Raw genomic sequence first — 24,485 nt, 5'->3', positions numbered from 1 at the left:
GAAAGACTCCAGGGGCGAAGACGATTTAACCATGCATGGATATCACGAAAAACTCATCGCCTGGTGACCAAGGCCTAGCCTTTCAAACTCATGCTCTACAAATGATATTGTTTGGGCCTTTTTCCGTGCGAACCCAATACTGTTACGGTTCATTACGAAATCGTGTCCTTACAATTGGCACTGTCTGTGGGAAAGGCTTGTGTGTTGGCATAGGCGGTAGGTCGAGAGAGTTCCTTTGTCATTTCTAACAACTGGTTATAGAGTTTTAGCGTAAAGTTCCGCTAGGGGCTATGCTTCTTGACTAGGGGCTACGCTTGGTAGCGTTAATCGCATGGATAATTCTAGGGGCTTGGCCGAGGAGCTAACTCCTCTAAAGCCAAGGTCCCACGCAAAAAACAAACTGAGTTTTGGACAGAATCAAGGTATTGTATGGTCCTCGGACTTAAACCTATGGGGAAACCAACCAAGGTATTGTATGGTCCTCGGACTCAAACCTATGGGGAAACCAACTACTTGGATGAGAAAACTGAGTTTTGGACAGAACCAAGGTATTGTATGGTCCTCGGACTCAAACCTATAGGGAAACCAACTACTTGGATGAGAAAACTGAGTTTTGGACAGAACCAAGGTATTGTATGGTCTTCGGACTCAAATCTATGGGGAAACCAACTACTTGGATAAGAAAACTGAGTTTTGGACAAAACCAAGGTATTGTATGATCCTCGGACTCAAGGGAAACCAACTACTTGGATGAGAAAACTGAGTTTTGGACAGAACCAAGGTATTGTATGGTCCTCGGACTCAAACCTATGGGGAAACCAACTACTTGGATGAGAAAACTGAGTTTTGGACAGAACCAAGGTATTGTATGGTCCTCAGACTCAAACCTATGGGGAAACCAACTACTTGGATGAGAAAACTGAGTTTTGGACAGAACCAAGGTATTGTATGGTCCTCGGACTCAAACCTATGGGGAAACCAACTACTTGGATGAGAAAACTGAGTTTTGGACAAAATCAAGGTATTGTATGGTCCTCGGACTCAAACCTATGGGGAAACCAACTACTTGGATGAGAAAACTGAGTTTTGAACAAAACCAAAGTATTGTATGGTTCTCGGACTCAAACCTATGGGGGAAATCGAGTTTTCGAAGAAAAACTGAGTTTCGTAAGGTCGGCTACTTAATAAAAATTCTAAGTTACTCAGTCCTCGGCTCAAATACTATAAAAGGTTAAAGCTATTAAAAGTGTTAAGAAGATGGTGAAACGCCCCACTATTCAGCAACCTAGAGGGGCTGTTCATTTTGCGGGTGGTATGTTTTCGGATGATTACTTTCTACACCGCATCGAGTATTCAGTTGTCATCTCGGCTATTTTTGGGGTAAGTGTTGTTTTCGCAGGTCGGCATTGTTGTGCTAAACAACTCTATTAAAGTTATGATAATATCTTTTCCTTAGCAAATATTTTGACCCTAGGTGTCATTAATTCAATGCTATATTATTGTGCCGAACAGCACTCGCAAGTTCATAATAGCGCCTTTCTCTTTGATAAGGGATTACGGCCCCAAGTATTGTACTCTAAGGTCGGCGGTATTGTACCAGGCCGACTCAGTAAACTTATCATAATGTCCTTTCTTTTTCTGCCTAATAGGAGTTTCAGCCCTAAGTATCACTTGTTCGATTCAGTATTATTAAGCCGGTTTGTTTTTATAAATACAGAGTAAGATCTTTTTATTAACTAGGACTTTGGTCCTAGACGTCGGTCAAAGTTTAAAAATAAAAAGAATTTGCAAGATTGTACGTCTATTCACTGCGCTATCATTTCGAAAATATAGAGATAGAACCTGTGAAATAAAGTAATAACAATTTTTATTAATATAAAGATGTATTACAACGTACAAAGAGGAGCTTAAACAAGCCTATACAAAAGGTGGATTACCAAAACAATAAAATAAAAAAAAAAAAAAAAAAAAAAACAACAACAACAATGCAGACAAGTAAACAGTCAGATGCTTTTTTAAACTTGTCTCCGAAATCCTTCCAAACTCTACCCCAGTAGTGCTCATATTGAGAGAAGGACCTTCTTTAGAAGAAGATGGAGGAGATGAATGAAAAGAAGGAGGAGAAGAAGAGGGAGGAGATGAAAGGAAAGAAAGAGGAGAAAAAGAGGGAGAAGGAAAAGTACCAGGATGGATCTGGTGGTGGAAAGAAGAAGAAAGAGAGGTAAAAGGAGACACTAGTGAACGAAGAGAGGAAGAAGCAGGGGCACTTAGTCCCTGCCTCAGTCCTGACTCTTAACACACTGGTGTCATGTTAGCTATGCTCATGAGAGAGCGGCTGGTACTAATAATGGGTGTCCTCGGCTCAGTCACGCCGATAGTTTGACGTGACGAGCCCCTGCTTCGGATTTTGGCTGAAAAAAAGGTGAGACAGATCTTGAGTTTCCGTCATCCCTGCCCTAACCGAGCCATTTCGTGCTTTATTAGAATATGGTGTTTTTGGGAGGGGTATGGTTCCTTCATTACTTATTATTATGGTGAACGTATCGCAATTTAATGTATAATTAGCGGGTAAAGTAAACTCTAGAGGAGGCTAAGGATTTCAGATCTCAGAAGGATAAAAAGGGTCTCTGTACAAGAGCAATAGCCTCCTACTTTTCTTCTTATATGAAGGCCAAAACGGAAGGTATTTAAATTTTTCCAGATTTCCAAGAGAATCTGTAAACGAGGATGTACCCGTTCAACTTCCCCACATCATCAAACAAACCATCGAATTTAAGTAGTCTGGTAAATAGAAGTCATTAAAGGCGCGTTTCGGATAATTAAACGGCGAGAACGCGTCAGGGGTAAATTCAAAAGAACGTCTTGTAGACCGGTACATTTCCTGGGCAGATGGAGAACCGCCAACATTAATGAAAGACTGAATTAAATGAGCCATAATAAAGGCTCAGTATTACCAAAACCTTCATCTCCAACCAAGAGGTCGGACAGTAGGGTTTTGAGGGGCTATTGTGGGGCCCATCAATATTTGGGCCAGCTCCATTTATTCGTTGGGGCTCAAAGGCCCAAGCCGAGGAAGGTTATGGCACAGGCACGGTAATGCAAGTACAAAATAGCATTGGGATACAGCCGAGGATAATTCAGTCCTCGGCCAGTCCAAAGTCTCCTCGGAAGAAAGGGCAAAAATGGTATAGAAACAACTTGGGAAAAAATCTAAAATATCTGTGCCAATATAAAAGGGTATGCTGGAAAGTGTAACGACCGGGAAAAGCTGCCCTTATTGCCATTCAATACTCTGCACCTGACAGAACCATACTCTCCAACTTTTTCAACCACCCCCAACCACTCCGGGTAGGGGCTGATGGGACAAGTATCAGTCTTGGAATGTCAATCCTACACGTGTACGAAGGATAAGGAACACAAGTTAATATAAAAGGAAAAGTAAGCAACCCAAAGAAAGGGGCTGGGAAAAATGGCCAAAAACCAGAGCCTCCCAGCCCGCCTCCAGGAGAAAGACTCCAGGGGCGAATACGACTTAACCATGCATGGATATCACGAAAAACTCACCGCTTGGTGACCAAGGTCTAACCTTTCAAACCCATACTCTACAAATGATATTGTTTGAGCCTTTTTTCCATGCGAACCCAATACTGTTACGGTTCATTACGAAATCGTGTCCTTACAGACACTGAAGAGTTTAAGTTAATAGTTTATTTGGATACCGCTTATTGCTGAAAACTGAAAACTTATTGCTGAAAACACTGTAGCAAAATAATTTTTAAATGTGTGAATAGTACCATGGGACCCAAATTTACCTAGAAGTCTGCATTTTGCTGAGTTTGGTGGTCCATGAACAATGCCATGGGACCCCAAAAAAACTCAAAAGCTTAAATATAATTTCAGTGCTAGACAAACACACACTAAGACATTATGAATTTTCACTTAAATTGGAATATTTAAAAAAAAATAAAATAATTCATAGTTGTCATTTCTACGTCAAAAAGTAATTTATACCAATTATAATCTAGTGAATCTCATTTTATTCCAATAAAAAAGAAATCACCCTCCAATCTTGATCACTTGCGCACGTGACATGCCAAGTGCATCCCATAAGTTTCACGTGACTAAGTGCATGTTCTAAAGTCATGTGTATTGATCTTATCATTTTACAAGGATCCTTATCTTATTAAATCCTTCTTTTAAACATAGACATTCGAGCTTCAGATGGCAGCAGTAAAGCATAGAGTTCCCTGCACTGTATTTCTTGTATTTGTCGCTGCCTTTATGCAGTGAAAGAAAGCTGGCAATTGTAAGCAAGTCAAGGATGCTTGTGACAATCTCTACATGTCCATTTATGGGTAAAGAAATAATACAATAAGAGCTTTTACTTTCAGAAACATAGTATTGGGTTTTGAACAAGATTCATGTCCTTTATATACAAAATTTGGCTACTGAGCCGCGGATATGTTAAGATGAAGTAGAAGGGCTTGAGAAGAATGGTTTGAGCCTTGACGCTATTTCCACAAACTTGAAAACCATGACTTGATTCAGTTGTTTTTTGGGGTGTGTATAAAACAACTTGTGCGCAACAAGTTTAACCTTTTCCACAAATGCCCATCATTTAGGACAAGTTAAAGATAGCATTGGTAATTAAAAGGAGGGTACTTGAAGGCCTTACATTTATTGTAAGTCTATATATAAAATGTGAGGGAGTGTTTGGTGGGAGCTCTAGTGAACAAGTAGCCAAGTAGGAGATATAGGTATTACTACTGCTCATTTGGAATTTCAATTAGAACTGCCACATTGTAGGTGGGGATGACGGGACGTTGTAATTAGGGCGAGGCTGCCTGCTTGTGATATCTAGTATTGAATTTAAAAATAGAACGGGGGATAACCAATCCAATGCTAACATTAATAATTAATGCAAAACAAAAAGAGTCTGAATATAACCATTACTAGTACTAGATTAAAGTTTTAAACTACAAGATATAAAATTATCACATAATACCATGGTTAAAAACTCAAAAGCACAAGCAAAGCATGCAGCACACAGTAGTTAAGCGGCATCCTGCATAGGAGAAGGAATGAGAGTTGGCCACCATGGGAGCACAGATGTGAGAACTTTAAACTCCTTGTCAACATTACTGGGGACTGGAACATCATATATCACTTGTAGCGTTTTTTCCCGCATGTTGCATAATACAACGAACTTTGTTTTAATCAATAAATACAAAATATCTCCATCATTTGGATGAAAAGCTAACACTGCCTCAACATGAAATCCCTCGCCTAAATATTGTGCAAGGCAAGTAGATTTTTTGAGAGTAATTTGGTCGAAATACACCTCGTGTTCCAAGCACCATGTGCCTCCTTTTTTTCCTTCTTTAACAAAATCTTTGAGCTCCCAAATGCGAAAAAAGGAATGCTCATTCGATGGCATCTCACATATCCTTAAGGACCCGCGACACACTCCAAGGCATTTAATTGGGTGTTCCATTTGTATGGGCAGCTCAAAGAAACGAAAATTATATGGATCACACCCAACAAGTTGTTTATTATGAGCAGTCTTCCCATACCAGAAAAGCAAACCATCATAAGCAACACCAGCTAAGGCAAACAAATTCCAGTCAAATACTTGCGGACACACCTCCAATGACTTGTTCCATTCACCACTGTCTGATGAAAACATATCTACCTTGATTTCCATTTTGTCATTGTTAATTGGAAGAATGCGCACCACCCTATAGCTAAGCTGCTTCCTGTCATTGTCATAGAAGCAAATGAAGCCAACCAAAGGCCTTCCCCATTGAGGGACAGGAGGGAGAGCGAGCCATTGCATAGTAATTGGATTTATCAAATAGTAAATGCTCATCGGATGAGACAGGCCATCATCACCAACATCCACATTGTTCGCGCAACATAAGAGCATTTCATTACATGAAGCTTGGACACTAAAATCAATACTCTCATTGTGTTGACCTACTAGTTCTTGTATCATATTCTTAGAAGCAAGAGATTTGAAACATTTGAATTCAATTTCATTGGAACTTACAAAGAAGAGACGTGCCTTGCGCAAGTAGTGGTAAATGAAGGAAAAGGGACGATTCACTTCAACTTTTTCACAGTGGCTAACAAAGCGGTTAACAAAATGAGAAGTAGAGATTAGAGAGTACCAACGCTTTTTAACTGACTTGCATTGAAACGCGGATTTCAGAGGCAGCCGATGAAGGATTTCCACCTGTAGCCCATCTGGAAGATCATCCATAGTTGTGGCCATTTGCATTGGTATTGCTCTGCCAAACAATAAAGTGCAAATTTATTAAATAAACATTTAAAAAAAAAAAAAAAAGCATAGCAAATAAACTCTGCATGCCCTGTTTGGAACATAAAAAGTTTTCTGCCAATTGTGTTTCTTTAGCATGAAGCTCAGGAATGAAACAACTGCCAAAAAGAGTAGAGTTCACTCTATTTTTGAAATTCTAGTGACAAAATCCAAACTTTTTAAAAAATTTAAAGGACCCATATTAAATTTACCCAAAATTTTTGGACCAAATGTATAATTTACTCAAACAATTATGAAACTAAAATTGTCGTAGTGGGTTCTACTAGACTTCTAGTTAACTCATAAAATATTTTGTTAATCTTAAAAGAGTCTCTTGACATAGTGATAAAGTCCTTTAATTTTCTAACAAAGAGCCTTGTGGTTCAAATTATTATTTATCAAAGGCGTTTGATATCTATTGATTTAAAAATCCAAACCCAAAAGCATGAGAAGCAAATCACATAACTCAGCAAACAGAGAAACAAATATATTGGAAAGATAAATGAAGGGCACAAAACACAAACGTAAAACCCTTCCTGAGCAATGCCTAATAAAAAACTATAGATTGAAAGAAGATGATGTGATTGTTGGAGAGAGAGAGAATTGTTACCTTTGGGTCCTTGGGAAGAGTAAAGAGTTTAGAGGCGGGTCTGAGAAAGAGGAAGTACGGTTTTGGTTTTGGTTTTGGTTTTGGTACATTCAATAAAAAGTTGCTTCCCATAAAAAAAAAAAAAAAAAAAGTTGCTTGATTTATATACAAAGAAAAGAAGAAAAGAAGGGCGTGATTTCTGGCTTTCCTTTCAGAGAAAAGGGGGGCTGAAACTGAAATCGGTTCAGGGGAAATAATGACACAAAGCGCTGGGTCCGTTTTGTTTGGCGTAGAGCTTTTGCCCCCGTTATTTATTTATTTAGAGTTTTAACCTATGAATTTAGCTCTGGTTGGTTATGTTTTATCTTTGATTCAACCGTGAGAGAACTAACTGCGCAAAATTTGATGTTAAGCAAATTTTGCACAAAATTTGATGTTAAGCAAATTTTGCACAAAATTTAAACATATTGGATATGTGACCACTTTTGGAACTCAAGTCTCCATTTGAAGACACCATCCAAAAAAAAAAAGTCTCCATTTGAAGAACTCGAGTCTCATATTATATATATATATATATATATAAATTCATCTCATGATTTTCTCCATGTTTGGAACTCGAGTCTAGACTTGAGTTTCAAAAACTGTCTCATAACAAAAATGTTTCAAAATCGGACACATAACTAATATGTTTGGCAAATTAGTCTAATAGGCAATAAAAGTCCGGGAAATCAATAATGCCACCGCCATGTACTTTTTGTCACTATCATATGAACCTATCATTTTTTCACCAATTACAGTCTGTCACATAGAACAGTTGTGGCAAAATGTGCGATACTAGCATTATTGGGTGAGTAGAATATAAGAAATTTTGCATTTTTTTTTCATCCTTGGTTTTTCTAGAAGTGGGCTACTTTAAAGTTGTATTTGTTTCGTGAAATAATAAGGAAGAGAAAAATAATTTTGGAAAATCTTGATTTTATGTTTTTTTTTTCCCCTTCTAAGGAATTTCTTTTTGGCTATGGAAAATATATTTCGACAAAGTAAGAAACTAAAGTAAAATATTTTTGTAAATTTAATATAAAAAAATACATATTTACTAGTTTTTGCTTCTTCTTTTTGGTTATTTAATAAATTTGCTCTTTATTGTTTGGCTCCAAACATGTTTCAAGCCCCATGCTTCAACTTTCAATAAAAAGGTGATATGTGTTCCTATCATTTGTAATTCACATGACTCGTGATTGGTTGGATTATATATGGTTAAGTGAGTCATATTTGTTGCACATAACAAGAACACATGTCATCTTTCTATTGGGAGTTGAAGCCTAAGAAAACTTTGTCTTGTTCCCTTTACCTTACTTTACCCCTACTCCATTGGCTAATGGAAGCGATGTTTTAATTTCCATTTCTAGTGCTTAATCTGCAATCCGGTGCACTTACCCAATTGTTCTGTTTCAGTTTAAATTTCAAGCCATTCTGGTGTTTCGGACGAATTTTGGATTGTATTGGATTGTTTTAAACATTTAAGCCCAAATGTGTCATTTGACTCATTTTATTCCCATATCAATTTTGTGTTGGTTAATTAGATATAATGAAATATAAAGTTATAAATATATTATATATATGTGTGTGTGTGTGTGTGCGCACGCATATATATCCAATGCGTAATTTCAAAATATTGCACCAGAACACACTAATACTGGAATATTTTGTTCTAGTTGTCAATCCAAAACGGTTTCTGAAATGTAACTCAAAACCTTGATTGGAAGAGACTTCTCTTTGTAAGTTCTAATGACCCAAATTCAAATCTTTCAAATCTCTTGCTTCTAAGAATATGATTCAAGAACCAGTAGATAAGTAGATCAACACAATATGAGTATTGATTTCAATGTTCAAGTTTTATGTAATGAAATGCTACTCAAACAATGTGGGTGATGGTGATGATGGTGTTGTCGTTTTTCTAAACTCGATGACGATCTCCTTCTTGGCCTAGAACTAGAGCATCTTCATAACGAGTCACATAAATGGTGTGATCTTACGATTATCAACGTGGCTTCTAGCGAGGTGATCGAGCTCCATGGCCTTGTCAACTTGTGTTTATGTCATTAGACAAAAGCATTGCTCACTCCAATATGTGTTCTAGTAGATCTTTTACCTCGAGATATTTTCCACCAAGTTCTATGGGTTTGTCCCCCTTATGCTTTTCGTCATTGGAAGGAGGAGGGCTCTAGATTTGACTTGCCTTGGAATCTTGGATTGAATTGAAGTTGGCAACAACGTTGACTTAATGGGTCACCTTTTATGGTGACCGTGTCACGGCGGAGAGTAGAGAAAGTATGAGGCAAAGAAGAGGATAATGCAATGAGAAATAAATTGGGTTTGACATTGCTTTTTTCCTTTTAACCATTATATCAACTAGCCGATATTCCATGCGATGTGCGGAGCATTTTGATAAATTTTGTAAGAAATCACTACAAAAAGTTGGGGCTATCCTAGCATTTTTAAACTGCCGAGATGGCCCCAAAAAGTATCGGTATAGGCCAAAAACACCTATTCCGGCACTTTTTATTGCTGCGCAATGAGGGTGGCAATAGGTCTGCCTGACTTACACTGACACTTTTTCAAACCGCCGATATAGGTCCTAGCAGTTTTAAGGCCCTATTTCGACTTTTTTTTTTTTTTTTTTGTGTGTCAGACATTCTTCATCGGCAGTTTCAAGATCTATATCGACGCTTTTTCAAAATGAAAACCACTGGTATAGGTGTATCTATAACAACAGTTTTTAAATCGTCCCTACAAGGTATTTACGGAAATAGAAAAACAACCTATACCAGCGGTTTTAAACCATTGTAATAGGTATTGCCTATGCTTGCGCTTTCCAAAGCGTTGGTATAGATCATTTAAGGATATAGAAATAAGCTCTATATCAACGCTTTTAAAATGCCGTAATAGGCCCTGCCTATACCAGCAATTCCAAAAACACCATTACAGGTTATTTATGGAAATAGAATTACATCCTATTACAATGCTTTTGAAAGTGTTGGCACATGGTGATCAATGAAACTATTGAAATATCTTATTCAAGCGGTTAAAAAGTACTGCTATAGATTTTTTTTTTTTTTTTCTAGGCACCTGTAATACATATTTTTCAAGCACCTATAATGTAATCAAAATACAATACCAAATCCTAAATACAATACCACTTTAAACCAACGAATCAAATATATTTAATAATACCATATCAATAAAATATATACAAAATAATACATTCCAAATGTCTAGAATGTTATGCACAAAATAATACATCCCAAATGTGTAGAATGTTACGAAAAAAATAATACATTCCAACTGTGTAGAATGTTATGCACAAAATAATACATTTCAATTGTCTAGAATGTTATAATAAAGTTTTCAACTATGACATATATCAAAATTTGAAACTTTATTATAAATATCAAAATGTAACACTAGCTACTCCAAAATAAGGCCCACATCTTATGTCTTCATCGCCTAATGTCTGTCATCAGATGATAAGCGTTGATTACAGGGAGAATGGACATCCACTACTGAATCATTATCACCATCCTACGAATTAATAAACACACAATGAATTAGTATATTTAACAACAACGTTAGTAGGTGAATGACACAATATCACTAGTTTAACACACATTTCATAAATACATGAATAACATGGCAAATTCAGTTGAACACATCAAACTTTGCCAAGAATCAAACTCACATCAAAGGAAAACTAATAATAGTATTCATGATCCATCGATTTCATGAATACTATTATTATTAGTAGTTAATCTATGAAGTTTTCTAATAAAACTAAATTCAAACTAAATACATTGGGAAAAAAATTCTCTAATTCATGCAACTAACAAACATCACCAAATCATGTTCACATTGTCATGTACAAAACTGGTGGTTTCTAGGTGTCTTTCTTGTATGATTTGTGTTTTATATGTAGAATCTATAGTGTTATTTTCTACATTTTTTTTGCCACTAAAGTCTCTATCTCCACTATATCAACATCTAAAATTTTTATGTCAGTGAAAGTAGCTTTTCTTTAGTTTCAGAATAGATATGAGAGATAAAATTAAGGCCCGTTAATATTTTAATTGAAGAAAAGTTTGATTTTCTAAGATTGTAATTATAATAGGGTGAAAATTGAAAGAATGATATCTTAATCAATTAGCTATAAAAACTGCAAGAATTTCATGATACAACAACAGAAACAATAATGCCATAGTGATGCAATAATATCACAATTTAACCTTCAAATTTTAATTGAACTAAAAGCAGTCAAAACATCAAATATACTACAAACCCTTACCAAGTATATGCATCATACAAAAAACCAAAAATCTAATTGGCACATAATGATAATATGAAAAAACCAGACTAAACACATTACAATGCTACATCAATAAAAACAAATACATAAAATCTAAACAAAATATTAAAGACAAACATAATATTTTGAAAGTTAACATATCTCTCAGAAAGGGAACCAAAGATATTATTAGAGAAATTATGGAAGTTTAATTTTTAAGTCCAAAAGAAATTGGGATTTATATTGGACAAATGTGGAGACAAATAATCATATTACCCAATTCATTGAATTTAACTCATGCAATTATGCATTGAAGTTAGTCTTACGCAGAAAATTGAAAAGTTTTCTTAATTCTTACCTTTTCCATGACTTTTTAGATCCATCCGTATGTATCCAAAGCATTTAAAGTTACAAATGTATACAAATTTTATTAATACATTGAAATAAATGCATATAACATTACTGAATAGTTTGACATAAATGCTAAATTTAGATGAGGTGGAAGCCCAAATGAAAATAATGTCATACAATGCGCCACTTGGCAGGAACTTATGTACTCTCACATGAGGTCTTTGCTGAATAGGCACCTCCCTATGCACAAAGTGCTTGGGGGTCTAGGAGGAAAAAGATTTGAGCTGCAGGGTTAGCAACATGTTGTAATTAACTCTCAAAAAAAAATATTGATATTGATTGATTGATTGATTGATGATTGATTATTTGCTATGCGTTGTCCATATAGATAAAAATGGGAGACGATGAGAGGGTTTTATAAATTGGAGGGGAGTCGGACCCTCATATCTCACCAAGTCCTTTGGTAGGTGCTACTCAACAATTACATTACAAAATAGCACACAAACAACATGAAAATGAAACCGTTTTAAGCATAAATAAATCAAAGCCAATTCCAAGGTAGATCACCAAGATTTGTCATCTAATTAGTAATTAAGATAAATTGGACTTTTGGTCCTTTGAAATTTGGTGTAAGTTCAATTTTGATTTTAAATTGTTCAAATAGATACTTGAAGTTTCCAAAAATAGAACAATTTAGTATTTGCATATATATATATATATATATATATATATATTATATTTATTTATGTTTTGTTTACATAAGTAATGGATATTGAGATACCCCATTTTTCGGGGACCAAATAGAACATTTCCCATAAGATCGAATCAATCAATCAATTCATCAAAAAAAATAAAATATTCATCAAAAAAAAGAAAAAAAAAAGAAGATTGAACAAATCCCACATTTAATGGACTAAAAATGAACCATCTGCATATTTAAAGGCCTAAAATTGAACTAACCATAAATTTTAGAAATGAATTTAGTCTCTTTTTGAAAGTTTAGGGACCAAATTCAAACTTTAAATTTAAAGGACCAATATTATATTTACCTAAATGTTTTGAACCAAAAGAATTATTTACTCTAACAATTATCAAACTAGAATTTTCATGGTGAGTTCTAGTTAACTTAACGTACAAAATATCTTGTCAATCTTGAGTCTCTTGACCTAGTGATAAAGGTCACACAACAATGATTATTTATCAAATCCTTTAAATTTCTTACTAAACTTTGTAGTTCAATTAGTTGGCATTTTTTAATATTTCCAATAAAGATATTTAGGATTCAAAACAACCCTCCCCATTGTAACTTGTAACTAATTTGCCTAAATTTTTTGAACCAAATGTATAATTTACTCTGAACAAATATCAAACTATAATTGTCATAACTCATAATAGGTTTTAGTTAACTTAACTTATAAAATATCTTGTCAATCTCGAGTCTCTTGACCTAGTGATAAAGGTCAAACAAAAAATATTATTTATGAATTCCATTTCTTACTAAAAACCTTCTGTTTATTTCAAAATTAACGTTTTTTGGAAAATGGTTCATTTTCCAAAAAGTATATTCTAGAAAATCGTCCCATTTTATAGTGATTAGTAACGACCTTGAAAATGAGCTTGAGAATGTTTTCTGGTGTTTGGTATGCATTTTTTTTTTAAATATTTCTTATATAATTTAAAACATTTGTATTATGTAAACCAACTAATGTAATCATTATAAATAAAAAACCAAGAATGAATTTGGTTTTCATACTAAAATTTTGACAATAAATACAATCAAAATTAATTAGTTGTCAAATTTTAATGATCTCTACTATTCATCTTGCTTATATATATGGATAGTAACGTATGTACGTATGTACGTACACACACACATATAAATTTGACAGGGAAATACATTTTTAATAAGTATAAATAATAATAACTTTTAATTGTCTACTATTTTTGTTGGTATGCTAATTGTCTACCATGGTTAACCATAAGTCTTCAATATTATTCTAAATTATGTATTTACATAATGTATCTGTATAATATATCATCACTACATAAAGTATTTGCCAACAAAAAAAGTATTTGTCAACAAATACAATTCTTCTAAACAATTATCATTTATTATATAACAGTATTATTAGTCCACGGTAAAGATTGTCTCATGTAAAAGCAATTTAGAGCAATATAGGTACTATGTTTAAAATTTTCATATTTTACTCTATCCATTCTTTCTTCTTCTTCTTCTTTTATTTTTTATTTTTTGCACTTTATGTACCAAAAAAAGTAATTTTTTCCTAAAATCCACCAAACCAAAAATTTCTTAGAGAAAAATGAAAATCAAACTTGAAATTCAAAGCAAAGAATTGAGATTTTGGTAGAGATGAATGAAATAATTACCACTGCAAATTTGTTTTCATTTACAAGTTGGAGCTATTGACCAATCAGTGAAGGAAAAAAAAAAAAAATCTACTCAGAGAATTGTGTTACAGAAAAAAAGAGAAATATGGAGAAAAGAGAGAAGAGAGATAGTTAGAGAGAGAGAGATCTATGGGAAGATGATAGACTAGAGTTAATGACAGTGAGGGTGTAAGGAGAGAAAAAGTAAAGGGAAGAGAGAAAAAGTGAGAAAGCTTACCACGAGAGAGAGAAGGCGCCAAAAAATTATGTTTTTCACAATATAGACGAAGATAATATTTATAGGAGATGCAAAGCATGAGAGAGATTGTTTTCCAAAATTTTTTTTTGGAAAACAATATATAGAAAATAAGCATTATTTTTATTAGGGTTTTCCGTTGATCAAAGATAGTTTTCTATTGACCAATTATTTTTTTTTTGTGCTACCAAATACTAGAAAATGTGGAAAACTATTTTTACAGAAAGTTTTCCAGCGAAACAAATAGAGCGATTTGGTTGACTTTCTCTAACTATTTTTAATAGAGACATTTACGGTTCAAATTATTATATATATATATATATGTATATATATTTTAAATCTTCTTCATTCATTAAAAAAAAAAAAAAAAAAAAAAACAAAATCTTCCTCAGAACCAGATATTTATCTTTTCCTTATTTAAGGTTCACCCGTTTTTTATCATTGTTCAAGGTTCACATGTTAAAAATTGTTCAGCAGTGACTACAAGCCCCTCCCCACAATTTACGGCTAAATATTAGTATAAGATCTAAAAGGTGAAAGCCCACATTGTTTCTTATCTTCCCCGAACTGACCCAGTTAAACAAAATCCCATTTCTCAGCTAGAAGTTGATAGAACCAGGTAATATCCATATAGCTATCCACTTTGCTGGGTCTATCATATTGATATTCATAGCTCCAGGTTCTACCAAGTGTTTCTCTTTTAACAGTTTCTTGTTTTTCCAACATTCAAACATTGGTCTCTGGTTTATTCTGGTTTCAATGCTGGAAGAAACTCATACATTAAGTTCATACAGTTAGTTTGATAGATCATAGATGGCTATTTCTGTGTAAACAGACATATACATGGCTTGTTTTCCTGTTGTTTACAATACTGGGTTTCTCATTTCTCAAGAGAAATTGGGAGTTCATTGTGGAAAAACCAAGTCTTTGGTTAGGTATAGAGGTTTTTGTTGTAGTTCATTTGTATTGCCCTCTCTGGGGTTCTCTATATGTTGCAAATCTCTACATGGGTTGTCCTGGAACAGTAAGCTTAGTTCAATAATTAATGGGAAAAGTGGATTGGGGTTTTATAATTGTTGTAAATCTCAACGTGGGTTGTTGTCTTGTAACAATGGAATTGTGCCACTGAGGAGTGGAAACACTGGAGATAAACAGACCCACTTGGGTGAAAGAGAGAATGGGTATTTAAGATTTAGAAGGGGGTTTTCATTAAGATTACGCCCGAGGTTAAGGTTATTACGTATAAGACTTAAAAAAGTTTTGATTAGCTCAATGTTGAATGAAGTTAAAACATTTTTGCGGAAGAATTTGAGACGAGTGGCTCTTTTATCAATTTCTATTGCATTGGGGTTGTGCTATTTGTTAGTGAAATTAACGGCATTGCCGGCTCCAACAATTGTTCCATATTCCAACTTGATATTGAGCCTTCAAAATGGATCTGTTACGAAGGTTTTACTTGAAGAGGGATCTCGTCGTATATTTTACAATACTGACTTGCAAAGTGTTGCGAGTACTCAAACATCAAATGAGGAATCACCAGTAATAAATGTTGCAACTGAGAATGAAGCTGATAAGGTTGCAATAGATGATGGTTCAAAAACTGGCAAAGCACTGAATTTGAGCATATTGAAAAAATTCTCTAGAACTCGAGCTTCTAAGCCTGAGTGGCAGTATTCAACGAGAAAAATTGATCATGATGAGAAGTTTCTCCTTAGTTTGATGAGAGAGAAGGGAATTACATATAGCTCAGCCCCACAATCAGTGTTGGCGTTGATGAGGAGGACTTTGATAACTATTATATCTTTATGGATTCCTCTGATTCCTTTGATGTGGCTTCTTTATCGGCAACTCTCTGCTGCGAATAGCCCAGCAAGAAAGCGGCAACCAAATAATCAGATGGTTGGGTTTGATGATGTGGAGGGTGTTGATGCTGCCAAGGTGGAGCTTATGGAGGTAAAATTTCTTCCTTGAAGTTAGATCTAATGCATAAATGTTGTCCTTGATTCATGTTCAGACTTTTGATTTTTGTATTTTATAAGACATTGTTGCATTGGTTACTTGTATAAAGTTGAAGATGGCAAGGTATGATGTGGATTTTTTCTTAATCTTAGAAGTTTCTGGCTTTTTTTTTTTTTTTGCTAAGTAAGCAGGGGATGCAGCCCCTGGATTTAAACCCAGGCTAGTGGTTGAAACTAATATATGCTCCCAAAAAGCTAGAAAAAAAACCCCAATATATAAGCTCTTACTCATGATTCACTTTTTGGCCTCTAGAATTTCAGAGATTATTTGATATGTATTTAAAAGTGCGTGTATCTTTTGAGATTAGTTAATACCAAAATGAAAAAAAAAAAAAAAATAAAGAAGCTCAAAAGTATAAAGACTTAACGTGTGGCGCTACCAAAGTACTGCTGTACTGATAGTTTACTCTATTTGACATTGTTCATATAAATAATTAAATTGTAGAAACCAGAATGAAATATCTCAATATTCTTTGACTGTGAAGTTTAGATAAGAAACTTTGATTATGTAATACTTCAATCCTTCAGATTCAGTTTTTCATGCGTGTCCAAACTGAAAAGATGCAGTTCCATATTGGTACATTATTTTTACTTTTATTCTTAAATTTAATGTATTAACTCCTAGCATTTGAATATGTCTCTGGCTGTTATTAAAATGAATCAGGGAGGCAGAGTTAGCTTGTTAAGGTAGTAGAGCCAGTTTAAGGACCAATCGGAAACTCCAGAAATTCCACCCCCCCCCCCCTCTCCTAGCAATAGTCACACTATTTTACTGCAATTGGTCTCCTAGGAACCAGGCTGGTAGTTCTTAATTGTAAATTGCAAAACAGATCATAAAATTGTAATAAGAACCTGGGTATTTATAGGATTGGTTCCTCATATAATCATGGAGATCCTTTGCAAAGGAAAACACTGACTAGTGGATGTGGACTCAATGCCTGGAAAAATTAAGTCTTTAAAAAAGCTTTACTTTCAAAAGGTGTGGTTTAATTGCCCTCCCAAATAGGTGCTCAGTTGATTATCTTCTTCGGCATTGAGACACCATTGAAACTGATTTTATAAGCAGTTTATGGAACGCTGACATTTAAAACTTTACTCTTAATTTTGTGCTGCCAATTTCACAATGCCCCAGTCATGATGATGCTCACTACAAAGTAATTTTTTTTTCCTTAAATTAAATATGAAACAATTTGTAGAGATTTTCATCTTCATTTTTTTTTTTTGTTTTTTAAACTAGAGATCATCATCTTGAATGGGGATGATCTCTTTTAATATCCATAGATGCCCTAACAAACCACCTCATCAAATTCTAGATTCTTAGTCAAGCTTCATGCTGACTTTGGACAGCCTGAAACCACATAATCTAAACCAGCAAAATGCTGTCATATTCATTAGTGGTAAGTATTATTTAAGGAGAAAAGTTGGTGATTTATTTTAAACTTACATTTCTTGTTCACATTATAACTTGCATTTTGTTTTTTTGTTTTTGGTATTAATTTTATTGCTACATTGTCTGTGTGTGTGCTAATGCATAGCAAATTGTTTAATGCAGTAATTCAGTATGCTCTAAAATTTCAAGTTCACTGTTTCAAACAACATTGCCCAGGCTAACATAGATCCATTTGTGTAATGTGTACAATGCTCCTGATTCTTTTATTTTTTATTTGAACCCATCTACAAAATAAGACAATGAAATAGGAAAAGGATATGTTAAGGTCATAAATGGTCAACTTCAAAATTTTACTTGAAAAATGGTAAATGGGGGTTTAGTTAAATCCATAGTACAGCTTGAGATGAAAATGAATTTTAAAGCTCCAGATTCAAGATTATTTTTTCTTTTCAATCTTCAAAGGATATAGGCATAGGACTTGAATGGTTTTCCTGATGAGCAATAATGTTTTTTGAGATGAAGGAGATACCTCATGTTGACAAAATTTCCCTAGTTAAGACTTGAACAATTTGGATTGTTTGTGGTAAGATTTCATTAAATTGCAGGATTCACACCATAGAAATTTTAAAACTATGGGTAGATTTACCAAAACATGTGTAAATACCTTGGTTCAACAATGAGACTTATGTGTAAGTATAACAGCTAAACATAAATCAGAAAAGAGCCTTTCTAAGTTCTAGAATTTGAATTTTCTGGCTCTCCCTCTTGTATACTTCCTCTGTACTATGGTTGTGCCACTTTTTGCGCTCTTTTTAAAGGGTTGTTTACTTTTTTTTTTTAAAAAAGGAACAAAAAAAAATACTCTAAAGTTATGTGCAGTGCAGTAGAGACAACACCAATTCAACACATATATATGGAGTAAAAAATAAATGGGCCTCAGCACTAAAAAATATGGTTAAAATTTTAAGTTGAAAAGTGCTCACCTCTTGGTGCTTATAAATGATGGATAAGTTTTCTTCGGGGTATATGGTAGGATAGAAAAAATAAATCTAACATTTCATCCATCCCATTGGCCTTTATTTATTTTTTTGGGGCAAGAATTGGGGAAATTGTTGAACACCTGTTTCCTGTTGTGATTTTAATGGGCCATCAGTATATATATGTGTGGGTAATGCAAATTTGAATTTGAATTTTCTCCTCATCTATTGCCCCAGACATGCAGCAAGGTTTTTATACATGGTGCTGGACCTTTGGCTTGCTTGTATATTGTTATTGATGTTCTGTTGAAGCTTCTTCATTTTTATAAAACTGGTCGACTAGAAAAAGAATGATGGTAGATATGATCCAATCTCTTTTTTGTGCTTTTATTGCTGAAATTGCTTGAAAGCTATTGTTTCTTGTCTAAGAGAAGTTTTTTGAACTAAGTGCACTGGATCTCTCTTGTTACTACACATGTAATTTTCTTTTTTCAGTATTTATTGACACAGTTCATGTTTATAGATAGTTTCATGCCTGCAAGGAGCTGTTAACTATGGAAAGCTAGGAGCAAAATTACCTAGAGGTGTATTGCTTGTGGGCCCTCCTGGAACAGGAAAAACATTACTGGCCCGTGCAGTGGCTGGAGAAGCAGGAGTGCCATTTTTCACTGTTTCTGCAAGTGAGTTTGTGGAAATGTTTGTTGGAAGAGGAGCAGCTCGCATACGAGACCTTTTTAATGTGGCAAGGAAGTGTGCTCCTTCAATCATATTCATTGATGAACTTGATGCAGTTGGGGGCAAGCGCGGTAGAAGTTTTAATGATGAACGTGACCAAACACTAAACCAGGTAAGATCTAAATCTACTAGCATATCTTGCACTCATTCAGTTTAATTTAAAATTTCATCTTATTTCAGGTGGCTTTTTGCATTATTAGCTAAGATGTATGGGTATATATACAGGTATGGATATGATACGGGTACGGTATTGTGATACAACATTTCTTGAAAAACTTAGGGTACGATATGTCAGGGATACGTGTATTAATTACTTATTAAATATATTTTATTTATAGTTTTTATATATTGTTAAGCATTTATGTTTTATATATTTTTAAGTATATATCAATTTAAGAGCAATAATGGATAATAAAGTGAATCCATGGCCATTAAATGATGTTTAGATTACAAACCAAGATCCAAAGGAGTAAATAAAAGATAACTAGACAAGTGTTCAACATTGAAACCAATTTATAAAAATATAAATTAAAATTCTTACAAGTTTGTGCTATCTCTCATTATCGGGGGTTGGATTACAACGGTATTCAAGTCATATCATGGGTGTATCATAGATGTATTGGCACTTTAAAAAAAGAGAGGAAAAAGACTGGGTATGTATCTTAGATGTATCTAGTATGATACTGGTATGATACGTGTTGAATACAGGTATGTGAGCAAAAATGGAGTATCCATGCATCCTAGATTATTAGTATTTAGTTTCATTTTATAGAGCATGAGGTTGATGTTATGCAAAAAATTTGAACAATTTTCAAACCTAATGAATTATCCAAAAAGAAAAGAAAAAAAAAAAAGGAATTGAATTGCTTTTATTATTAATTCAAAAAAAAGTATCTAGATTTTAGTGCTTTTTTGTTGAGACATAATTCATCCCTTCCAAACATCTTGTTTTTTCTCCCCTGTCCAGAGACTACTGCTTTTTTAGCATATTTTTATTGTTTATCAGGATTGTTGGGTCATTTCTATTTACAATAATAAAACTATATTTTTATTATGAATTCTTTGTGGATATATATATATATATATATATTTAATTGGATTTTAAAACTGTTTCTTCTTCTGTAGTTGCTGACAGAAATGGATGGATTTGAGTCAGACATGAAAGTAGTTGTTATTGCAGCCACTAATAGGCCTGAAGCATTGGATCCAGCTCTCTGTAGGCCTGGTCGCTTCTCAAGAAAAGTACTTGTAGGAGAACCAGATGATGAAGGAAGGAAAAAGATATTGGCTGTACATTTGAGAGGAGTTCCTCTAGAGGAAGACGTACATCTTATCTGTGATCTAGTTGCTTCCCTGACTCCAGGTTTTGTAGGTGCTGATCTTGCCAACATTGTCAATGAAGCTGCATTACTTGCTGCTCGTAGAGGTGAGGTTGAAGTAAACACCTTCAATTTCATTAGAGCAGCCCTCCCCTTCCTTCCCCCCTCCCTTTCTTTTGTCTTTCTCAGTGTTGTTATTTATTTATTTATTTTTATTTGGTCTTCTTAGTGAATATTGGACCAATAAATGAAAATATAATGTCTTCTGGGTTTTGCAGGCAGTGAAACTGTGACAAGGGAAGATATAATGGAGGCTATTGAAAGAGCAAAATTTGGAATCAATGATAAGCAGCTGAGGCCCGGTACACTAAGCAAGGAACTTGGCAAACTGTTCCCCTGGATGCCTGCTCTGGTGGGAAGGAATGACACCCGACAGAATGGACTGCAAGGTCCTCTAGGCTATCAAACTCTTAGCTAAGTATGTTTTCATCTTGTTCTCACCTTGACATTCTTCAGGTTATATAATTTTTGAATGTGTTACAAATTCTCATCTCTATTTGTAATCTTCTGCTAGAGAGAAATATTCATTATAATAAATGCAAATGATTTTCTGCTTTTCCATTTACTGTGGGTGAATGCTTATAACTGTCATCATTGGTAGACTGAGAATCTTTTTAACTGTAGTGATTCAATTTTTAGTGATTAAACTGATAATTTCACGTAGCTAACATGTTCTTGAAGATGTTGTTTGCTTTGGCATTTAAATATCTGGTCTGTTATAACTGTCAAGTGTGTAACATTTTTGTCTTAAATGTTCATTAATAGACATTATAATTGGTCTATAGCATGTTAATTGGTACTGAACAAGGGCTCTAACCTTAATTCTAATTTCAGATTTAATTTTATGTGGGATGAGAACTTTCAAGTTTTGTGCAAGTCTAGCAAGTTAGTGGTTTAATAGTCTTTGTGACTTTTATTGGTGTTAAGAGTCAATGATAAATATGTTATGCTGACTTGCTAAGGCCTAGATCATTTACCCCTTTCTTTTGATCAGTTGCTTTCACTTAAAATCTGTGCTAGTATATAATATTTTTTCTCACCTAAAATTTGTTGATCAATAGACATCCTCTTCATTACAACACCTAAGGTTGCATCCAACAAAACATCTCAACAGCTCCTAGCACCAACAGAATTGGAGAAATAGTCTTCTATTGTTATTTTTGTAAATTAGATTGATCCAAAAGATAGATTAGATGCATCAGAAACAAGAACTCTTTGCAGGGGCATGGGAATTGAGATGGATTTTCAACACACCAGAGAAGGGACTGCTCTGTGCTGCACTGTCTTCACATCTTTTAACTTCCTAACCAAACATACAACTAAATGTGTAACATATTATAATACCATCTACAATGGAAATGATAGTCCAATTATATATTGCATCCTTCTTTGTGAGTGACTGCTTCAATCACAATAGCAGTATCACACTCCATTATGACTCTGTTCCATCCCTCTCCAATGCTCCAATTGCTTTGACATTGGTTTAATGATTTTTTTCCATGCTTGAAACATTCTGCCTTATGGTCCTTGTGATAACTGATAGGCAGCCTTGCTTCTTCCTCATTTTCTGCATCAACATAATCTTAATAAAGCTCTCTTGAGGGGAGGAATGGCGCTCCATGGTGGGAGGCTTTGATTCACTGCCATTATTGGGTTTTTACTTTTGAAGCTAGTGTATGCTTCTGTCACAATGGTTGGGACTTCCATGTGTAAATATTTAAGTCTTCAGGCAAACCTTATTCCAACCTTGCGGATTGTCTCATTGTCACTGCTGCATAAAGTGTAAACTGGTCTTTTGGGATTCATGGGTCTAGAAGATTTCTGGTGTGTTTGCTAGCTGTCCAGTTGGGACAACTTCTCTCCATGCTGCTTCCATTTCCTGCTTCTTTTTCACTCTACTTTCTCCATAAATGAATCAAAGCCTTGAGTTAAATTACAATAAATAGGCCAAACTTTATTTGACCTCGAAAACAATCAGTGCACCTTTTTTTTTTTTCTTTTTTTGCTGAACAATAAAACCCCAGAAACCCGTTCTGCATTGATTGACATTTGGTACTGCTCAATCTCAACCTGGTATCATTGGAGCTTCCTTGGAATTTTGAACTACAGACCTCTTAAGATTCAGTCCCTCAGTTTACATTGGACCAATAGGCCATCTATAAATATATATACTCATATAGAAACACGTTCAGCCTACATATATGCTCAAAGGATGTCTCATTTTAAGTGCCCATGATGTTTGGGCTCGGAGTTCAGACAATCCATAAAATCTCACTCTGCCCTTTTGGTCTTTAGGAAATTTTTGCCAGAGCTTTTGACATCCTTTTTGTTATTCCCTTTCCCTTTCCAGCCTTTCAGAAATCTTTAGCCAGTTATTATATGACCTTTCAAGCTATTGTTTTTTTTCCCAACAAGAACAAAAAATTTCACAAATTTTCCACAATTGTTAAGGTGGTATATTGTGATTGGTGCACAATAAAAGTGGTGTATGTAGAGGGTTCAAGTGATGTTGCACTAGTCACAACTTGTCAATAACATTACTTAATTTTTTAATCCAAGTTTTGAACAATAAACAACTGCTAGTATTAATATCTTGACTGTTGCTAATTATCTTCTAGGAAGAAGACAAAGCCATAAGGTACTTACATGCATGAAGTCACAGATTCATGGAATCTTGTATTGCATCAACAAGCACCCACATGGAGTCATGGACCATGTTTTTAGTGGGAAATATCATATAGTATCTTCACTTTAACAGCATCAGCAAATGTGGAGGCTGCTAGCTTTGGGATCCAATTGGGAAAAAAAAAGTGTTAAAAAGGCCAATGGAATCTCTAATTGGCTTCTTTTGTCTTGTGGGAAAGATGGGATTTGATGAGTGGAGGTTGAATTGAAAGGTCATGTTTTTTCCAAGTGTCCTGCACTAGACTACCTTTGACAAAACCTACGATGATCTCCCACTCCCAGCTTGTTGGGATTCCACTTGGTGTGATTTTGACAACCACTAAAACCATGTAATATACTATGTGTGGTTGACAGTTGACACACTATTTTTATTGCAACTAGCAAGAAAATTCGTAGTCAATTATTGAGGCTTCGTGATGTTGTAATATATATGAGTATAAATTTTTTTTTTTTTTTAATTTTTTTTGAGAATCCATGAGTATAAGGTTCTAGATGAGGATAAGTCACTCTTTATTTCTATAGATACGAACTTTTATTTTCAAGAAAATGACCGTATCTCATAATGAGTTCTAACTCTCTTTCTTTCTTTTTTTTTTTTTTTTTTTTTTTTTTTTTTTTTTTTTTTTTTTTGAGAGAGTTCTAACTCAAATAACAATTCTTCTCTTTAATATCAAAAAAAAAAAAAAAAAAAAAAAAAAAAAAAAAATCTTCTCCCTTTCCCTCTTATTTGTCTAGATCATAACTTTTTATTTCAGAGAAAACAATAGTATCCTGATAATAGTATGGTATTAATGAGGTCTAACTCAAATAACATTTCCTGTCTTAATAATAGGTGGAGACTGAGTCATGAAATTAAAATCCACAAAAAATAAAAGATAATCTTTCTAATAATCATCCAATCGGGCAGACATTGCTTTTATGTAAAGACTGATTGATGACAACATAATAACCAAATTACAATTAAGTGCTGTTATTTATTATTATTATTTTTAGAAGGAAGTGCTGTTAAATGGTTTCTAGAAGTATTAACTTAGTTTGCTTGGGGCATGAAATAAAATT

At 34.3% G+C, this 24,485-nt stretch overlaps 2 protein-coding genes across 4 annotated transcripts; one reads left to right on the top strand and one right to left on the bottom strand.

Annotated features, from left to right (window-relative positions):
- Nucleotides 1-4,937: 4,937 nt before the first annotated feature.
- Nucleotides 4,938-7,180, bottom strand: LOC115975867. The gene is made up of 2 exons (XM_031096903.1): nucleotides 6,930-7,180; nucleotides 4,938-6,290 (listed from the first exon to the last, which is right to left on the bottom strand). The coding sequence occupies exons 1-2, from the start codon at nucleotides 7,016-7,018 to the stop codon at nucleotides 5,054-5,056; spliced, it is 1,326 nt and encodes a 441-aa protein (XP_030952763.1). The 5' UTR covers nucleotides 7,019-7,180; the 3' UTR covers nucleotides 4,938-5,053.
- A 7,511-nt stretch (nucleotides 7,181-14,691) lies between these two features.
- On the top strand, nucleotides 14,692-23,853 carry LOC115975866 (probable inactive ATP-dependent zinc metalloprotease FTSHI 3, chloroplastic). 3 transcript variants are annotated; one of them, XM_031096900.1, is made up of 5 exons: nucleotides 14,692-16,195; nucleotides 19,151-19,474; nucleotides 20,488-20,788; nucleotides 20,960-21,159; nucleotides 23,364-23,853. In XM_031096900.1, exons 1-4 carry the CDS (start codon nucleotides 15,086-15,088, stop codon nucleotides 21,157-21,159), a joined length of 1,935 nt encoding a protein of 644 aa, XP_030952760.1. In that variant the 5' UTR covers nucleotides 14,692-15,085; the 3' UTR covers nucleotides 23,364-23,853. The 3 variants fall into 3 exon arrangements, with proteins under 3 accessions (XP_030952760.1, XP_030952759.1, XP_030952761.1); XM_031096899.1 differs by having other exon boundaries at nucleotides 23,360-23,853; XM_031096901.1 differs by lacking the exon at nucleotides 23,364-23,853 and adding an exon at nucleotides 21,803-23,317.
- Nucleotides 23,854-24,485: the final 632 nt, after the last annotated feature.

The sequence above is a fragment of the Quercus lobata genome, chromosome 2 (assembly GCF_001633185.2).
Source record: "Quercus lobata isolate SW786 chromosome 2, ValleyOak3.0 Primary Assembly, whole genome shotgun sequence".
NCBI lineage: Eukaryota > Viridiplantae > Streptophyta > Magnoliopsida > Fagales > Fagaceae > Quercus > Quercus lobata.
This window is presented reverse-complemented; position numbering and strand designations above follow the sequence as displayed.